The 18176-nt window shown below is 37.6% G+C and overlaps 1 protein-coding gene across 1 annotated transcript in view; it reads left to right on the plus strand.

The window, feature by feature from the left end:
- The window catches only part of PARD3B (par-3 family cell polarity regulator beta), a 399588-nt gene that overhangs the window by 169272 nt on the left and 212140 nt on the right, over positions 1 to 18176 (plus strand). Inside the window, exons 7-10 of the mRNA XM_014954145.1 lie at positions 1273 to 1398; positions 5733 to 6091; positions 8656 to 8795; positions 9531 to 9659. Of these exons, the coding sequence (XP_014809631.1) occupies positions 1273 to 1398; positions 5733 to 6091; positions 8656 to 8795; positions 9531 to 9659 (754 nt within the window). The remainder of the gene's footprint in view (positions 1 to 1272; positions 1399 to 5732; positions 6092 to 8655; positions 8796 to 9530; positions 9660 to 18176) is intronic.

Genomic DNA, 18176 nt, shown 5'->3' on the forward strand with positions numbered 1-18176 from the left:
CTAGTTAGATGTTTTTCATCAATAGGGCTGCAGCCCCTCACCTCCACTGCCCCTTTGAACCCTATAGTGAAGGGTAACACAGGATGTAAGATAATCTTTATGTGATAGATTGAATCTTTTTGTGTGTGTGTGAGTTCTTTTGAAGAAGTAAACTCAATAGGAACCAAGTTTCCACTTTAAGTACATTGATATGACATAAATATAAATTTTTAAACCTTATTATACAGGAAATCTAAAATAGATACATGGTGAATGTAATATCATTTGAAATAGTTAATGGAATGCTGTGAATCTGTTGAATGGACTTAAATATACGGGGGACAGTCATGAATCTGAGAGAAAATACAAGACTTCTGGTTTGTGATTGGAGTGCTGGCATGCTGGGAATTGCACATTAATATTTTATGGAGTATAACCAATGATCTCTAAAGGTCATCTGTCTGATGCTGATGTGTTGTGGAAATTTAGTGGGTAAAACTTGATTATAAAAGGTCTTCACAAACATGTAGTTGTCAGGTTTTTTGGACATTACTGGTATACTATTGTATATTTACATTGAGTTGTGGTCTGCAATACAGAGATGCTCCAGCTAGGTCAGAAATAGCCTAGCGCTCCCAGCAGTTAGCCATACTGGAATTTTGCACCACCCACATTTGTTTACTTAAGTATTATCAGAAGTTTCTGTGCCACCCCTCAGTTTTCAATTTGCACATAACCTGGTAACAAATAATTTAGGTTTTGATGTTCTGCTGCTCTACTGCCACATAAATAAATAGTATTGCTTTCATGTATCAAAACAAGGGGCTTTGGAAATGGAAAAGTTTCAGAGACTTTTCAAATGTAGAAATAGTAGTTATTTTTTATCTTATTCTAGCTTATAGTCAAATTAGAAAATTACTTTTAATCTGTTTGCACTTTTCTTTGGAGTGATGTAATTGTACTTAGTGGCAGACATATTCCATAAGCTACATTCAAATTTTTAACGAAATGGTGTGTTTTCCTCTGTTTCTCCAAGTATGACCTGCAGGACTTAATGCTTCCTGAAGTTCTAACAAGTAGTATAGCATTAGTGTCCAGCAATTTTTCTTGGTGTTTCTTGCAGTCCACTGTCTGTTAGTAAAAGTGAGCTAGAAATCCTTTCTCTAGCTTAAGGATTTCATAACGATCTATCTCATCTCATACACAGTAGAGATTAAATCTATTTTTAGTTGCTATAAATTCATACCTGCAGAATAAAGGATAGTTTTTACTTTTTTTTTTCTTCCCTTTTAGGATGCTGGGGCTCTTCATCCGTGGTATTGAAGAAAATAGCAGATCTAGACGTGAGGGGCTTTTCCATGAAAATGAATGCATTGTGAAGATTAACCACGTGGACCTTACAGATAAAACCTTTGCACAGTAAGTACTGGTTTACTGATACTTTCAACTATCCAGGATTTTATACAATGCTATGTTTATTAAGTGATTCATGCAAAGGGATTAATATTTATTTCAGATAAAATGCCTATGAAATTGATACCTGGCAGTAACTTTGTAATTTTCTTTCTGAAACATCCAAATAAGGTGAAATTTGAGAAGAGGAATCTTCTTGTAGTCTTAGTGAACCTATTGTGCTTACCTAATTTAAATAGCTTCATTTTTTTTTAATAGTTATTTTCATTTTCTAATTCTTCTGTTATTTTTTCCCATATTTTCTTTTTAATTTGTTCCTCACAAGACCTTCAGAACGAGTCAACATTGCAGCATGTTTTTGATGTTGTTTTGCAAATGAAATAAGGTATTTCTGTGTACTGTAGCTTTTTGAGCATTTAATTTTTTAAAAAGTACTAGTACTGTCATACTATGATTAGTTGAGCTAAATGGTAAGTCTTACCTCTTATGACTTTATTTAAAATGTGTTGACATTTAGTATCTATCTCAAATTGCTTTAAGTAACAGGTTGCTTTGATCGGCTGTGAATTAATGTGACATTGTTGCACAAAAGAATAGCCTCTCAAATTTCACAGATATTTGCTGTAGTAATTAAATAGTAATTTGTTTTTACTTTTAATCCATATGTTTAGACAGCTGAGTGATTGTTTATAATATAACAAAAACCAATTGAGATCTCAAGGGAGTTGAGGCTTAACTTTCTAAACAGTAAGCCAAATGTTCAAGGTTTCTATTCAAAGCAAGTAAGTAATTTCACTGTTAGGCGTAAATATATGCAAAATAGGTTTTCATAAAATCAGCATAGTTCTGTGGTAAGTATTTCCTTGTTTCTGAGGCTGTGTTTTTTGCCTTCTGATAGGTTTTTTAATTACTATTTTCTGAATATTTGGAGGTACATATATTCTGATTCATATATCTGATAGAGTACATGCCATTCTGTTCCACCCATAGAAAGTTCTTACATAAGGTACCAACTTTATCAGAACATAAGTGTTGGTATCATATTAAAATGTTTGTTGCCTCACCTATGCAGTTTTGTAATGAAGATGTATCCTGGTCAAATGAGATTTTGTATGAAATCAAAACTTCTCTTTTCAAAATTGTATGTGATCTTTTCTTTACAAATTTGTTGTCTCCTTTGTACTCTCTTCAGAATATAACTAGGTCTCCAGAGGCTTTAAGCCCTCCCCTGTGGAGCGGAGGACTCTGCATATTTCTCTGTAAGGTTACTGGGAGAGTTAGAAATATTGCAGAAAACTTTCTAGTTTTCTATCAGGCTTCCCTTCAAAATGAGAAACGTGGGACACTTCACTTTCTCCAGGTTTGTGTGAAGTTTTAGGAGTTGACAGGGATATTTACAGAGACAGTTGTTAGTTTAGAGAGGCTGTTCTTGCTAGACAATCTCCCTGCCTGGGGGAGTGAGAGAGAGAAGTGACTAAAAGGTGATTCAAAGCAGGGCCTGATTTATTTGGCCTAATTCACCTGATGTTACAATAACAAGTAGTGTGGTTGCAGCGGCATTGGATCTAAGGAGAAAAACTGTGGGCAGTGAGGACTGGGGGGAATATTTTGGACAAGGTCTACCCTGGTTCCATGTCCTGTTACATTGTTCTCCCGAGTTGCCTTCCAGAATTGCTTTCTGCATCACCTCTCTTCCCTGGCTGTTCAGAATGGCTAAAGAAAGCAGCTTTCTGGGTTGAAACTAATTTCAGTGAATACGCCTTTTAGTTTTCTTCTGGCATGCCGTAACTGTACTAATCTGACAGTCCCAGTTACAGAAATGCACTAATTGTAATGGATGTGACAAAGTATTGTCCTGATGACTATTGACCCAGAAGTAGTCATCAGATTCTCCTTTGAGAGGAAAATCTGTTTGCTAGTTTCAAATTGACATTTCTTCATAACCCTTGTAAAAGCTGTTTTGACACTTAGCAGAGACTGTTACATACTGTTTCTTTCTGTTTTCATCAGAGACTTTCTACTATTGCTCCTGATGATTGCTGCTTCTGCAGCTGTAATAGCAGCAGCCTACTTTCTGGATTCCCATGTTTATAATAGTTTTATATATTGGGACTGTTGGTCTGCTTTTTCATTTTCTGTTTATCTATTCAATTACATTCTGTTGTGTTGCAGAGTTTCTAGCACCTCTTTTAATTGACCCCCTTATTTCTTTAAAGTATGCGTTTGGGGTCTCAAGAAATGTAAATTTCTCCATCCATTATTTTTCTCTTTGAAGTGCAGCCAGTTATTTTGCCCCTGAAGACTGCATTTAGGCTTTCCCACAGGATGTCTTGCGTTATTTCCACTATTTTTTGTTTGAAGGAGATTTTATATTTTCTCTTTCATATATTTAAAATATTCATTTCCTGAAACTGAGTTACTAAATTACCTTGTTAATACATGGACAAGAGGCTACTTGCAAGGATGAAGATAGGGTGTGAAAGAAACCTGCTTAAGACTTTGCATCCTTATGCTGGGAGCATGCTGTGATTTCTGTGATCAGGGTGTAAGGCCTGTCCTTGAAAACCTTCAGGTGCTATAGGTGAGCAGATAACCTGTTAAAACCCCTGCAGACACACTGCAACAGTGCTGGTACAGTTCTGAAATCTAACCATGGAGAGTGTTGGTGGAAGAATACCTTCCCACAACATTCTCCCTGCTACCTTTCTTTTCCATGCTTGAGGTTTCTCTTCTGGTAGTGTCTCCTGCCAACGAATGTTGTTATTCTGACTCTTGGTGCATGTACACTCAGTGTAGCCAAGATGGTTCTTTCCCACATCGGTATCCATTGGGACTGGCCCCTGACTTCAGTGTCCTCATGCTGCAAAAAACACTCTTGAAACAGCCCCTTCATTCCACTACCTACAGCTGCAAGGTGGAGGTACTGTGTGGCTCGATTGATCTGGGAAATCAGTAGCTGTTTATTCAAGATGTTGATGTTTGCGGTGGCTTCCTTTCTGTATCAGCATAAAACCCTGTTCATTTCAGAATTACTTTAAACTTTGGCTTTTGTTGCATAACCGAGAGCAAATCCAGAGCCAAGACTTCAATGAAATACTCAGTTTGCCTGATTGACAAACACGGTACCTAGGAAGGTAGGAGATACATAAATAGTTCTCAAAAAGATCCCATGGTTTATTTAAAAATTAATGTGGTCATTACTTCCTTCCCTTCTTGACTTGATTCTGCTCGGCAGAAGTTCTTGATTTTTCATTCTCAAAATATGCTTTGGCTATTACTTCTGCAGTATGGAAGAAAATCAGTTGACTTCTTCAGAAGGTGGGAGAGGAAAGCATAGAAAGAGAGGTGTCTCCCTTGTTCCTTTAGAATCCAGGGTTTGTAAAAATGTCTTGATTGATCAAATCTACATGTTACTCAAAATCCATGGAAGTCTGTATGAAAAGTTGCTTTGGCCAACTTGTCTTCATTGCCTTGCAACGCATAGGAACCTGTACGCTATGTTGTTACCATCTTAATCAGTTTAAGGGGAGTAGTTTCACTAAATGCTCTAACACAGTTTCTGGTGTTGCAACTGCCATTTCTATAAAGATATTAAGTAAAGTCCACATACCCACCTTAGCAAGACATTACTGCTTGAAAGATGTGAATAATACCTACCTATTCATTTATCCATTTATATGTAGAAACCCACAAATAGTTGCACCTTTTGCGGTCACCAGGTTTTTTTTTTCCTGTTGTCTATATATCCCATACTGTCATCCTTTTCTATTGCACCATTTGCAGTTACAGTATGTCTTCTGAAGATGTCCATATATCCCATACCTTCATCCTTTTTTATTGATGCGGAATCAGCCAGAAGTTGCACTACAGATGATGAAGGAATCTGAGAAGCAGTTAATCTGTACTTGGGGGGGGGAAAATGGGGTCTTGAGCTTGCTCATAGTTAGATGCATCTGCTAGAGCAATTGGTCGTAAGTGCTCAGTGTGCCCCTGTGTCAAGGAGAAAGTATGTATCAGCAAAACACTTGTAAAAAGTAGCAAGCTATAACTTCAGGAGAAGAATTGTCTTAAATAGTTTATTTTGGTTATATGTTTTCATAGCAGCCTAGCATTCCTGACACATGTGCTGTTCCTACTTGAAATGTTAGGAAGTGTTAGGAAATGTTGTCGTTTAGAAGTCTTATTTCATGTGTACTTTTTTAGAAAAGGGACCTTGTAGATGTGAAGGTAAGGGGTTTTTTTCATGTTTAGGATAAATTTTTGTCTTATTCTATATGAACAACTCCAAACTTTGCCCAAATTTTCCAGTTCATGTGATTTTTCATACCTTTCTTTTAAAGGGCTCAGGACATCTTCCGTCAGGCAATGAAATTTCAAAGTGTCATCTTGGAAGTCCTTCCTCCATATAATCGAGACCAATATGAGAAGTCTGCTATTGCTCCTCTTTGTTTTCTGGATAATGAAGAAGGAGTTCCAAAAACAAAGGTTCCACCTCCTGTTCATCCAAAACCTGCTCTGAAAATGATTAATCTGTCTGGAGCAAGCAGCTTGGAGGCAGGTGTACAGGCAACACTACAGCAAGCTAAGAGTCCCAACCTCCCACGTCTAGGTAGAAAGTCATCTTCTCCCTCACTGTCTCCCCTTATGGGCTTTGGCAATAAAAAAAACGCAAAGAAAATAAAGATAGACCTGAAAAAAGGTAAGTCTGTTGGAGATGATATGATTAATTCTGTATCATGTTCTCTATATGGATACCTTAACTTTAAACTAGTGACATTAAAATTACAAGCAAGTTATTTACAGTGTAAAAGTTCGAAGACTTCTAAAAGGTAAAAGAATATTCAAAAAGATAAGGAAATGTTAACAGTAATGTTCTCAACAGTCAGCTTTCTGATAAATTTTGGATGTGTGTTATCCAGGCGTAGCGTTTTTTAAAAATCTCAGTTACTGATCTATCTGGAAGGTACTTCATTAGCAATGTGATATTAAGAGGTGATTCCTGGAGAAACTGGACAATTATGTCTTGAACAGGCATACTCTTAACTGGATAAAAAACTGGCTGGATGGCTAAGTCCAAAGTGTTGTGGTGAATGGAGTTAAGTCCAGCTGGCGGCCAATCACAAGTGGTGTTCCCCAGGGCTCAGTATTGGGGCTAGCTATGTTTTGTACCTTTATCAAAGATCTGGATGAGTGGATTGAGTGCACCCTCAGCAAGTTTGTAGATGACACCAAATTAGGTGGGAGTATTGACCTGGCTGAGGGTAGGAAGGCTTTGCAGAGGGATCTGGACAGGCTGGATCAATGGGCCGAGGCCCATGCATGGTATGAGGTTGAACAAGGCCAAGTGCCAGGTCCTGCATTTGGGTCACAACAACCCTATGTAGTGCTCCAGGCTTGGGGCATAGTGGCTGGAGAGTTGCCCCACAGAAAAGGACCTGAGCGTGTTGGTTGACAGCAGGCTGAACATGAGCCAGCAGTGTGCCCAGGTGGCCAAGAAGGCCAACAGTATCCTGGCCTGTATCAGGAACAGTGTGGCCAGCAGGACTAGGGGAGTGATTGTCCCCCTGTACTCTGCACTGGTGAGGCCTCACCTCAAATACTGTGTCCAGTTTTGCGTCCCTTGCTACCAGAAAGACATTGAGGTTCTGGAGCACATCCGAAAAAGGGCAACAAATCTGGTGAGGGGTCTAGAGCACAAGACTTAGGGGGAGCATCTGAGGGAATTGGGGTTGTTTAGCCTGGAGAAAAGGAAGCTGAGGGGAGACCTTTGAGTTCTCATAACTACCCAAAAAGAGGTCGTAAGGAGGTGGGGGTCAGTCTCTTCTAGCAAGTAACAAGCGATAGGATGAGAGGAAACAGCCTCAAATTGCACCAGGGTAGGTTTAGATTGGATATTAGGAAAAAATTCTTCACCAAAAGGGTTATTAAGCAATGGAACAGGCTGCCCAGGGAAGATATTTAAAATATAAATTATATACATCTGTGTAGATGTAGGGCTGAGGGACATGGTGTAGTGGTAAGTTGGCAGTGCTAGGTTAACGGTTGGACTTGATGGTCTTGAACGTCTCTTCCAACTTAAATGATTCTATAATTCTATGAAACCTTTTCTTTCCATCTGTATTTGTTCAGCTGTCAGCAGGCCGAATTTTGTGTATATATCTTTAATTGCTGCTCCATGCAGATGTCTGTCAGTGCATGGAGTAACAGGTTTATGCACATGTAGTGAAATGTGCTTAAGCAGATCCCAATTAGCATTTATATTTTCTGTTTAATTTCTGTCTCTGATTTGGCTGAGAGTTAAATTTGATGCTAGAAGTGGCCCTTTTAAAAACTGTCTGTAACTTTATTCTTTTAACACATAATGAATGTAATCAAGCTGTCATTTCTTAATTTTTGTTATTTCTTAACTTAAATCACTCATTTTTACTTCTGAACTCTTCAGCTTTGTGTTAACAAAACCTACTTCAGAATTTTCCCCATTTCAGATGTCATGCTTTTGATTATGAAACAGTAATTTATATTTTAGAAATGATAGGAATGTGATACTGACGCAGTATCTCTGAAAACTATCACATGGGTAGCAATCCTGCTCAATATAAAAAGATTTTCATGGACCCTGCTATTCCTGGGTCATTTTAGTGGCTTATAAGCAATACCTGCTAATATTGATTTTACTCTCTAAGTATTTGTTAAAATGTTTATCTTTTAGCATTGGAGGTTGTTTAGTTCCAAGCAGTAAACAGCTTCCCAAATGGAAGCTTTGAAGTATCATTTGTCCTTTCTTAACAGCGTGTAGTCAGCAATTTTTGCATTCAAATCATGTGACTTCTCTACTTTTCACCAAATTTCAGTAAACCCTGCTACATTATATTTATGCTCATAAATAAACAATTCCGATTGCTCTGACTTTTTTCAAAGACTATTGGCATTACTATGAAGGCTGATACTAAAACCACCTAGAGAAAAAGTAAACACTTTAAAAGCAGAGTTCTCACTTGTTTTGTATTATTGTGGACTATCTAAAAGTATTTTCATCTGTAGGTGTTGCAGATGGATTTGAGCATGTGTTCTGACATTGATAGAATTCTTCTCTAGACCATGCAGAAAATAGGCGCATGTTTACAGATTTTTGTTTGCTTTCTTTTTTTAAGAGCTAACTCGAATGAGCATCTGTGTTATGTTACTGACATTGTTTACTTACGTTTAGTGATTATCATTTGCTTGTTGAAATTTATGTTGGGAGCTCTTTTTCTGACTTTCTAGGTCCAGAAGGACTTGGTTTCACTGTGGTTACCAGAGACTCTTCAGTACACGGTCCTGGTCCAATTTTTGTGAAGAATATTTTACCAAAAGGTGCAGCAGTGAAAGATGGTCGTTTGCAGTCAGGAGACAGAATCCTGGAGGTTAGGATAAACCATTGTATTTGCATTGTTGAGTATTGATCGCTCATTTTGGCATAAATATTTTATTATATATACTACTGATGTATGGAATTAAAATTCTTAACCTTTGTTTTAGAAAAATATTTTTTGTGGCTTTTGTTTGTCAACAAGCATTTTACACCGCAGCTTGGAAAAAGGTGCTTTTCACAAGCATCTGTGGGATATTTGAACAAGGCAGATCTGGTAACATCTTGTTTCTTAAAGCAGATAAATATATCAGTTTAGAAACAAAACATGCCTTGCCTCTTCAGCCATGTCCAAAAATCTCTGATTAATATTTAAGGCAATTTTGCTCAAATCGGTCTGTTTAAAATTTTCAGATATCTTGTGACTTACAGTCTCTAATGGGTTATTTCTACTTCTTAACCTCAAAAAGCTCTTAAGGTAAACAGTTTTAATAATACTTAGGTCTTGTTTTTATACTTTTCATCTTCAAAGTGCTTTACAAACTAATTAAGCCTCACAAACCCCCTGCAAGGTGGTTAAGTACTACAGACCTGCTTTCACAGATGGTGAAAATAAGGGGAAAAAGGTTAAGTGATTTTTGCAGGGCTGGAGGGGGAGACAGTGTGGGAGCTGTTGCTAATTCTTCTTTGCTCTCAGTCACTGAATGACACCTGTGTTAGGTGAGGTGAAAATGAAAAAAGACAGTCATACTCACAGATATGACATCCTCTCTTCTTTTGTTTCTGGTAGGTGAATGGACGGGACATCACTGGCAGGACCCAGGAAGAGCTTGTAGCTATGCTGAGGAGCACAAAACAAGGGGAAACTGTCTCTCTGATTGTGGCTCGTCAGGAGGAGGCCTTTCTACCTCGAGAGCTGGTAAACTTGTTATTTTGCCCTGAAGAGTGATATGGAAACAATTTCATGTTTTAACACTAGCCCAAGATACAGAAATGAACTGTTGTTGGCTGAGAGCCAGTGAAGGGTAACTGTATAAGGCTTGTGTTTGAGAAGTATTTATGCTTACATTTGGTTTTGATGGATATTTGATTTTATCTACTTTAGATGCAATTCCATAGAATCTGATTTTTTCATCCAAAAAATGACATCATAAGCATAACTCACAGGAGAATATTGGAAATGAATCTTGTAACTGTGAGGTCAAGCATGACTGAAAATGGGTCGTTGTCTTTCACAAAAGCAACAAACTTTAAACCAGAAGTTTGAAGTGCATGTAATGAGTCCTGCAGTTTATCGGTAACAAACTAGTGAGGGTGGCTGCCCCCAGGAGATTGCATCTTCTAAGCCAGGTGTCAAACTGCAGGAGTGGTGAAGAATAGAATTCCATTGCATTCCTCACAGATTTTGGAAGCAAGCTTTTCCTTGGCTGCTAGTCTTTGACTTAATAAGCTCTTTCATGTCCAATTTTGTTCTATCTCAAGTGCTTAATTTTCACCTTTTTCTTTTTTCTTTTTTAAACACTGGCATGAAACTGTGTTCTCCTTTCTTTCCTCACATAGACAGAGGAGGACTACATCAGTGTAAAAGTGCTATCTGATACATACTTGTTTCCCCTCAAAGAAGGTCATCTCTTTGGTCGCCTCTTCCTTATCTTGATTGATGGCTATACTTGACCTTTCATTAAGAAGTCCTGAGGATAAGGGAAGGACAGCATTTCCTGCTTTTGTCTCATTTTATCTCCTTTGGAGAACACAAACCACCTTCATTTTTTTCTTAAGGTGCCACCTTCTGCTCTTCCTTTTGCTTTGGACTGTTAGGATCTTCTAGAGAAATCTCTATTATGTTTCCTCACCAAACATTGCTGACAGTTTTCCTTTTTTTCCTCGTTACCAGTTGGACCTTGTTGACTTATGAGTGTCTGTTGCCTATGGCTAAGAAGTCTGGAGGGCAGTTCAGGTTCTCTCATGTGAGCCTTTCCTCTTGTGCCACTGATGCCCAGTTTTTCCTGTAGTAGAGCAATGGTGAAGTGTCCTAACAAAACTATTTTTGTTTCTATTTTCCTTTTTTATGTTGTAATCTTTAAGGAGTATAATGGCAGAATATTTTCAGCCTTGTAATTGGGTATTTGTTGTCAATGGTTCCCAAAGCACCACGGTCATTGTAATGCTCTGTTTAGTAAGCCCTGAGCTGTAGAGTCAGTGCCTGTGCGAATTGGAGGGAAATTTCTGAGTCTGAAAATACTAAATTAACGATGATATTTAGGATTTCTTTTCTTCCACCAGTTCTTCTAAGTAAGTGCTTACTTTTTTGTAAAAGCTACCCATCAACAGTTTTTTCTTGCTGTTTTTTTAAGTTATATAAGTTACTTGAAAAATGTACTTTAAAAAAAAATATATAGTCTTCTTTTCTCTCTCCCAATAATGTTCCCCCAATATTATACATTCTTTTGTGTTGTCATAGTACAAATTCTCTTGGCAATCACTGTAACAGTGTGTATGGTTATAAAAGACTGGAGTATCTATAAGCTATTTATAATTTTTCCCTGCCACAATTGCCTGCTATTAAATTCTGGCCCCTACAGCAAGGATTAACTACCTTTCAAAAGGTGACTTACTTATGACTGGAATGATTGAAATCCAGAAAGTAGCCACATTTATCCTGCTGGCTTGACCTTCGCTTAGATTGCTTTCTCTGCGAAAGAATGATGCACAAGTGATGGCCCTCACTGTAGTGGTAATGATATGTGAATTCTAATACTGTTCAGTGTTTCTTGTTGTCCCAATCAAGTACAATAGAATACAAATGTGAGTTACTGAAATACCTTAGATAATTTGATGGAACCAGCCCTTCTAAATTAAAAAGCCTTTCAGGAACATCTGTTTGGTAGCTCACGGCAAAACTGTGGCTTACCATCCCACTAAGCTACCAGATGTTGATGCTAACATCATGCTTGTTAGAATTCATGAGACGACTGAGAATAGTCTCAGCAAAGATTAAAAAAAAAAAAATTAAAATTGGGTTAGCTTTTTTGTTTGTTTTTAGCTTTAGCCATGATATTACATTGGACTAATCCTCTGCTACCTCAAAAGTTACAGTGCTGTTTTGATCAAAAAGGAGAAAAAAAAAAGCCAGTACTTTAAATGTTTGTTTTTGTAAGGGAAGGCAGTGGATAATCCAATATTTTTCAAGGACAGCTGTAACTGAATGGTATGACTATGTAACATGCATGCAGAGTTTACCTAAATACTTGGGAGTTTTGTTAATGTCTGGCAATAATAGGATAATTGCTTTATATCAGCGTTGTTCTTGATTTGAGCAGTTCTCCAAGGACTGTAATCTGGGAAGCTGTTTTCTTTGGATTCCTTGTTAACCTGTTGAAAGGGAAAGGAGAAGGACTGCATAGCAAATGTCCCCACTCCTCACAGCTTCCTGGGGCAAAGATGCCTCTGGAAGTTGGACCCACTAGAGACACAGACCCACTTTTGTGCATGTGGCTCTGCTGGAGCTGGGTTCCTACACTGATTTCTGGAGAAAATTGGATAGATGCACGCACACAAAGCAAATAATGTAGCAAAGTAACAGCAAGTGGGGTTTGGTTGCCTGCGTCTGTAATAACAGAATTTGACTTGATCTTGTAACAAAACCACAGTTTGAAGAAAGCTTGGTCTCACAAATGTTCTCAGTAAGCTAGATGGGAGCAGAGTCTGGAGGTTTTGTTCCCGTGTTCTATGCTGATGAATTAGTAGCAAGTAGAAAAATATATTCAGGGTAACAAACCTTTACCACACCAGTCAAGAGAGAGATGTAATACGGGTGAGGATGAATCAGCATTGCAAACAGGCATTATTAAATCATAGGGAATTGGGGCTTCAGTTACACTAGCCCATGCAACATCTGAGAGTTGTACAGTTATATTGTTTGCACATAATGAGGGAATAAAATAGAAAACCTGATCTTTGTAGTGTCGTTACAGCTTTAAAAAAAGAAAAGGAGGATCTAATGAGATTTTTTTTTTATTGAAGCAGATCAGTGAAGTTGAATTTGGACCAACCACAGGCTGTCCTCCTTATTATCCAGTTAGCCAAATGTTCCCAGTAATTCATGCCAGCTGTTGACAATGTAGCAGCTGAGTTAGGAGCTGATTCCAAAACTCAGGGGAAGATCTTGATTTACTTAATTACTTCAGTCTACAGAGTGGCCGGTGATTAGTGCATTCTTTAAGGTGCATTTGGGTTTTAACTGTGTAACACTGATTGTTTTCTAAAGGATGGTGAATATTATGGAAAGAAACTGGCTTAACAGGTTTGGATTTTCTGGCTCATATCAAAGTAAATGGAATACATATCAGACTGTGGCTATCGTTCTGTTGTGTCTTGAAAACACAGTGTTTTGATCATGTGTATTTGTTGCATTTTTGTTTTTCTACAGGGAGATTGTGTGATCTGAAGGTTCCATTTCTTTTAATAGCGATATAAAGATCACTTACTACCCCTTCTCTTTATCCCTGCATTGGAATAACAAGCAAAACTACTTGAATGAGAACAACTCTGGTGTAACCCATTCTGTGCCATGACCCTGTGCAAGGCTTTATACTTGTTATTTTTCATGAGCCTTCAGGATAGTGGATATGACACACATAAGCAATGTGTCAGTTCTGCAATTGCCAGAAATAATATAGCACCAAAAATATTCCAATATGTTTTTTTTTTTAAAGTTGGAGCAGATGCATAGTGTAAGTTTTGCATATACTTTTTTGTTTGTTTGTTTTAAAGATAGCTTTGACTTACTTTCAACTGTAATCAATATTTCTATGGTTTCTGATCCCTGAAGAATGGAGGAGCAAAGGGAATAAACCAGCATTTTTACAACAAAAGCTAAAAGAACAACTTTGTATATAATGTACTGGTTGATCTTTAAGTCTGAGTCCTTTTTTACACATGTACTGTACCAGGATAGAAGGAAGAAGGATGAGTGGCAATTTCAATTAAGCGTTTTCTCTGCTTACCATGTGATTAACTTCTATGTTTTGGTCTTTCCCTAGTTGAATCTTTCCACTGCCTTGAACTTTTGTGCCTGAAGGAGAACTTGTTTGCCTGAAGTGTTGTCCTTTTTGTCTTTAATATTCAAAGCTTAATTTCTATTACTTCCTTTTAACTGTTTCTTGCCTTTTTATGTGCAGGAAATAATAGATGAAATTTCAACGTAGACTTAGCCATTTTTGCATCTGTTTCTGTAGGTCAAACCAGTGATTCTAGTGCTCAATTAACCAGAAGTAGTCAAATAATTTCAGTCAGAAAGCGATTCCAGCAAATACCAATTCTCTATTGTGTTATCTCCATTCAGAGGAAGAAGAATCTGATAGGAAAAAAAAAGTCAATATACATATATTGGATTTTAATAACATACACAAAATTCAGTTCTTGAATGGTTCTGCATAGTGAAGAGAAGGCTATTGTGAATACACATGGCACCTTTCCTCTTGAATAACTTTATAACCTATGTAGATTTTTTAAAGTCCTGTTTTTTCTCCAAGAACTTTTGAAGGCAAGTGTTTAAGTTTGGGCCTGTAGATTATCTAGAATAGTTAAGAAATGAGCGTAGGTTGTGTCTGTATCTTTTTAGAGTGAAAACATTGTGTAGTGCAGCCTCTCAAAGGTTCTCAGATTTCATTATGCATTTCAGAAAATGTTACTCGTTCATTATAGCTTAGATTACTGGAAACTATGCACTGAGATTTGTTGATTAGTTACTGTGCTTGTTATAAAAGTCAGTAAGAGATCACTGTTTAGAAGGAACGTGGCAGTCTTTTCTATCACAGTGTGGCAAAAAGTATCCCTTTACTTAGCCGGGTTTTTTTGTGGGACTCCCTAATTTACCAAAGGGGAATAAATTGCTTGAATAATTCATGTATCTTTAAAAAGTGGTTGGGTTTTTTTGTTTAAACTAGATCCAGCAATTATGCAATGGCAGAATGAGCCCTCACATGCTGTGAAGTGCCAATATAGGTACCACCACAGCATATATGTCTACTGTGCTTTTCCGTGTTATAGTGGTGTTCAGCATTTTCGAGACAGCAGAGACCTTATTGCATCTGGTCTACTATTGCTTTCTCTGTCAAAATGCTATGAACCAGCAATGGTTTGTCTTTCAGATCCCATTCTTCCTACTTTCCAGCAAATATTAAGAACCTTAAAATGGTGGTCTGAAAGCTCTGGTCATAGCGGTCATTGCCTGAGGTGCTCTCCCTGGTGATAAAGAAAAAGTTAGAGTGGAGACAAGCAAGGAGAGAAAATCATAATGTTACTTATACCATGAGGTTTTTTTATTTGCTCACAGGCTTATTGCCCAAAACTCCTCTAAGTTCAGAAACCCTACCTCAGAGTATTGGGAAATGAAAACTGTTTACTTGATAATATCAGTCTCAGTTCTGGTGTTGTCCAAAATTGTTTGGCAGCCCACTTTAATCTTTGAAATCAGAATAGAGGCATATGAAATCTGAGTCTTGTCAGAAATTGAGTCTACATACATTTTAGATGTATTTATCCAGATTTACAGTATTTGCATTTAATAAACCCAAAGCATTTGGGCAGTTCTTAAATCTTACTGGCAACTGTAGTGCCTTGCCATTTACAAGAGTCATCAGGTTTATTCCCTGTACCATATGAAAATTTTTAAAAATTTCTCTGCCTTAGAATCCATGAAAAAAGTTTATCTAGGCTGACTTAATGTAAAATGTGGCACTTGAAGTAGACATAAGAGAATTAGACACTGCTTATTGCTTTCTTGACTATCCCTTTAAAACAGTAACCATCAAATTGAGTAAAGAGATAGATTTGAACATCACAGTGTTGTGACCTGTTTGCCTGGAATATATTCTGAAAGTATACAGTAACAGCAATCCTAAATTCACCCTGAAAATACCATGCAGTCTTCCATCTTCGAGTAATAAAATTTTAGGATCCAAATGGCAAGATAAAATAACTGCATAAGGTTCCAGCTCAGTAGGGTGCTTCAGTACATGGCTAACCCCATACGTGCGATGAAAATGGGGTGTTTTCACCATGGGGCGTGCCTTGATTGAGGATTGAACTAGTTAATTTTTCTCTATTTCCTACAGTTATGTAACTTAAAAGGTTAAGTGAGACTGCATTTTTAAAAGTTGAAGAGCAATGCCACACCGAATTACAAAACTCTTTTGCAAGGACAAGTCATTTCCTTGGGTTAAACTTGCTGTGGGATCTTGAATAGGCATGTCAAGCAAACTGGAGAATCTCCATTTTGAAGCGTCCTGTGAATTCAAATAGTAAACTGTGAAATGCAGTGTATCTGCCTTGGATGAAGAATTACTATTCAAATAGTAAACTGTGAAATGCAGTGTATCTGCCTTGGATGAAGAGCTGAGTCTAGTTTTGTCAGTTTTCAAACCTATAATTCCAGAGAGTCTACATAATTCAAACCAGGACCATTTTATCTAATATGACACAAATTTGTAGTGCAGCGTGTTAATGTAAAAAGAATCCAAGTACAGTGTAATATATCTCTATGAATTTGTTATCGGCTTTTTTTGTCTTAGCAGGGAATGCCATTAGTGACCATTTAGTTTTTATTGCAGTACAGAATACAGATGATTTTAAAGAAGCCTATATGAAAGCATCTGTCAGAAATGCTGAAGATGAATACATGCAGCAATGACTTCAGTTATTTACTAGATTGTGACAAGATTACAGCAGTGCGTTACCTTCAAGTATTATTTTCAAGAGCATTACTGTATATCTGTTGCAAAATAGCATAGATTTTACAGTGAGTGAATGAGCTGTCAGCAAAGTATTTCTTAATTGTGGCTAAGCTCTTGGAAAGATCGTAGAGAACAGTGCAAATAAGGAGGTATCTTCTTTTCAAGCTTTTCTGCCAGTAGTAGTTATGTGGTGCCACAATTTAAATGCTGCTCTTTAACTTTTACAGTTTTTTTTCAGAAAATAATTGCAAAAGCATGTAAATGTCTTATTTCCTTCATAAGCCTTTGAAAATAACCCTCTTGGGTCTCTTGCTTTTTGCTCTCGGCTCTGAATGGCACTCCAGGGAGTTGGCATCTCTTATCAGAAATGAGCAGCCAGGCAAGGGGCAGCCAGCATATTGAGAGACCATAATAGTGTGTTGGTCAAGGGCACCAGACACGTACTGAAAGGTCTCTTGTTGTGTTAAACAAATGCTATTTCCTTCCTGCCTTAAGTGGGAGCTAATCTTTTTTTTGTAAGCTTCTCTTTTGGCAAAAGAACAATAGGGATAAATAAGGCAACCTTTCCAGTGAGAGATATGCATTAGATTATCATAAATCCACAGATCAAAAGTGCCGTGGTCAATGAGAACAGGCATTGTAAGATTAAATAAAAGGACTAATTGAAAGCGGTGTCCCATGGTAGACAGAGGATTGACACAATATTGAGTAGATACAACCATGGACTAAGTAGAAAGTGGAAGAATACAATGCACGCTACTTTTTTTCAAAGGTTATGATTCTGTTTGTACTGCTGACTGAGCAGGTTTTGTGCCTAAAGTTACAAACCTGTAAGAAGGGTAAAAGTATATTTTATCTATTCATTAAAATACTGAGAATTTGTTGGTGAGGCTAAATTATATACCAGTAAAAATATTAGGTTGTTTTAAGAATCCTTTATTATAGCCTTTTAATTAAGAAATCACAGACCTGAGGTAATAGATGTGCTTCTAAAAATTAAATAAAATCATTGGCAGAACATCAATTAATCAAACGTCTCCTGAGACTATGAGATAAAGGTTTTCAATCTGTATTGCTGAATGTTATTTAGTACATATTATTAGGACTTTCTGCTCTCAAATCTATCAAACTCTGTATTCTCTCACCTTAATGTATACTCTTCTGAACTTCTCTGTCTGGTTTGTGGTGATTCGGTAAATGTCAGAATTGAGTTTACTAAGGTTCCATGGAGGTATCTCAGTAGATTAAAACATTCCTATCCTGATTTCTCTTGTGAGGGATAGTACCTGTTTGGGTGTTTGCTCAGCTGAGTCTGGACAGCAGGCGGAAAGATTGGCTCTTAGACTTCCTCTGACTGTTGCACTCTGGTCCAGGAGAAACCACCTGGAGAAAGCAGGTGGTGTCTCCCCAAGCAGTTGAGAGTGCGCAGGAACTATCTGGAGTGCTGGATGGTGCAACCAAGAGGGTGCTTTGCAGCAGGAGCTGAGGCTGGCGACTCCTATAAATAATAGGGAACAAACATCAGCAGGTTGCAGAGGGGACCGGGAAGAGAGATGTGTGTATCTAGAGAGGACCTTTTAGAGATTCTTGCAGCTGAGGATGCTGTTGAAAGCTGACGGCAAAGATTTAGCAAAGCTGAAGGAGGGATCTGCCCAGCAAGGATAAAGTGAGCAGTTGAGATTGATAGATTGATTCCCCCC

This window comes from Calidris pugnax, unplaced genomic scaffold, assembly GCF_001431845.1.
Source record: "Calidris pugnax isolate Ruff unplaced genomic scaffold, ASM143184v1 scaffold103, whole genome shotgun sequence".
Taxonomy (NCBI): domain Eukaryota; kingdom Metazoa; phylum Chordata; class Aves; order Charadriiformes; family Scolopacidae; genus Calidris; species Calidris pugnax.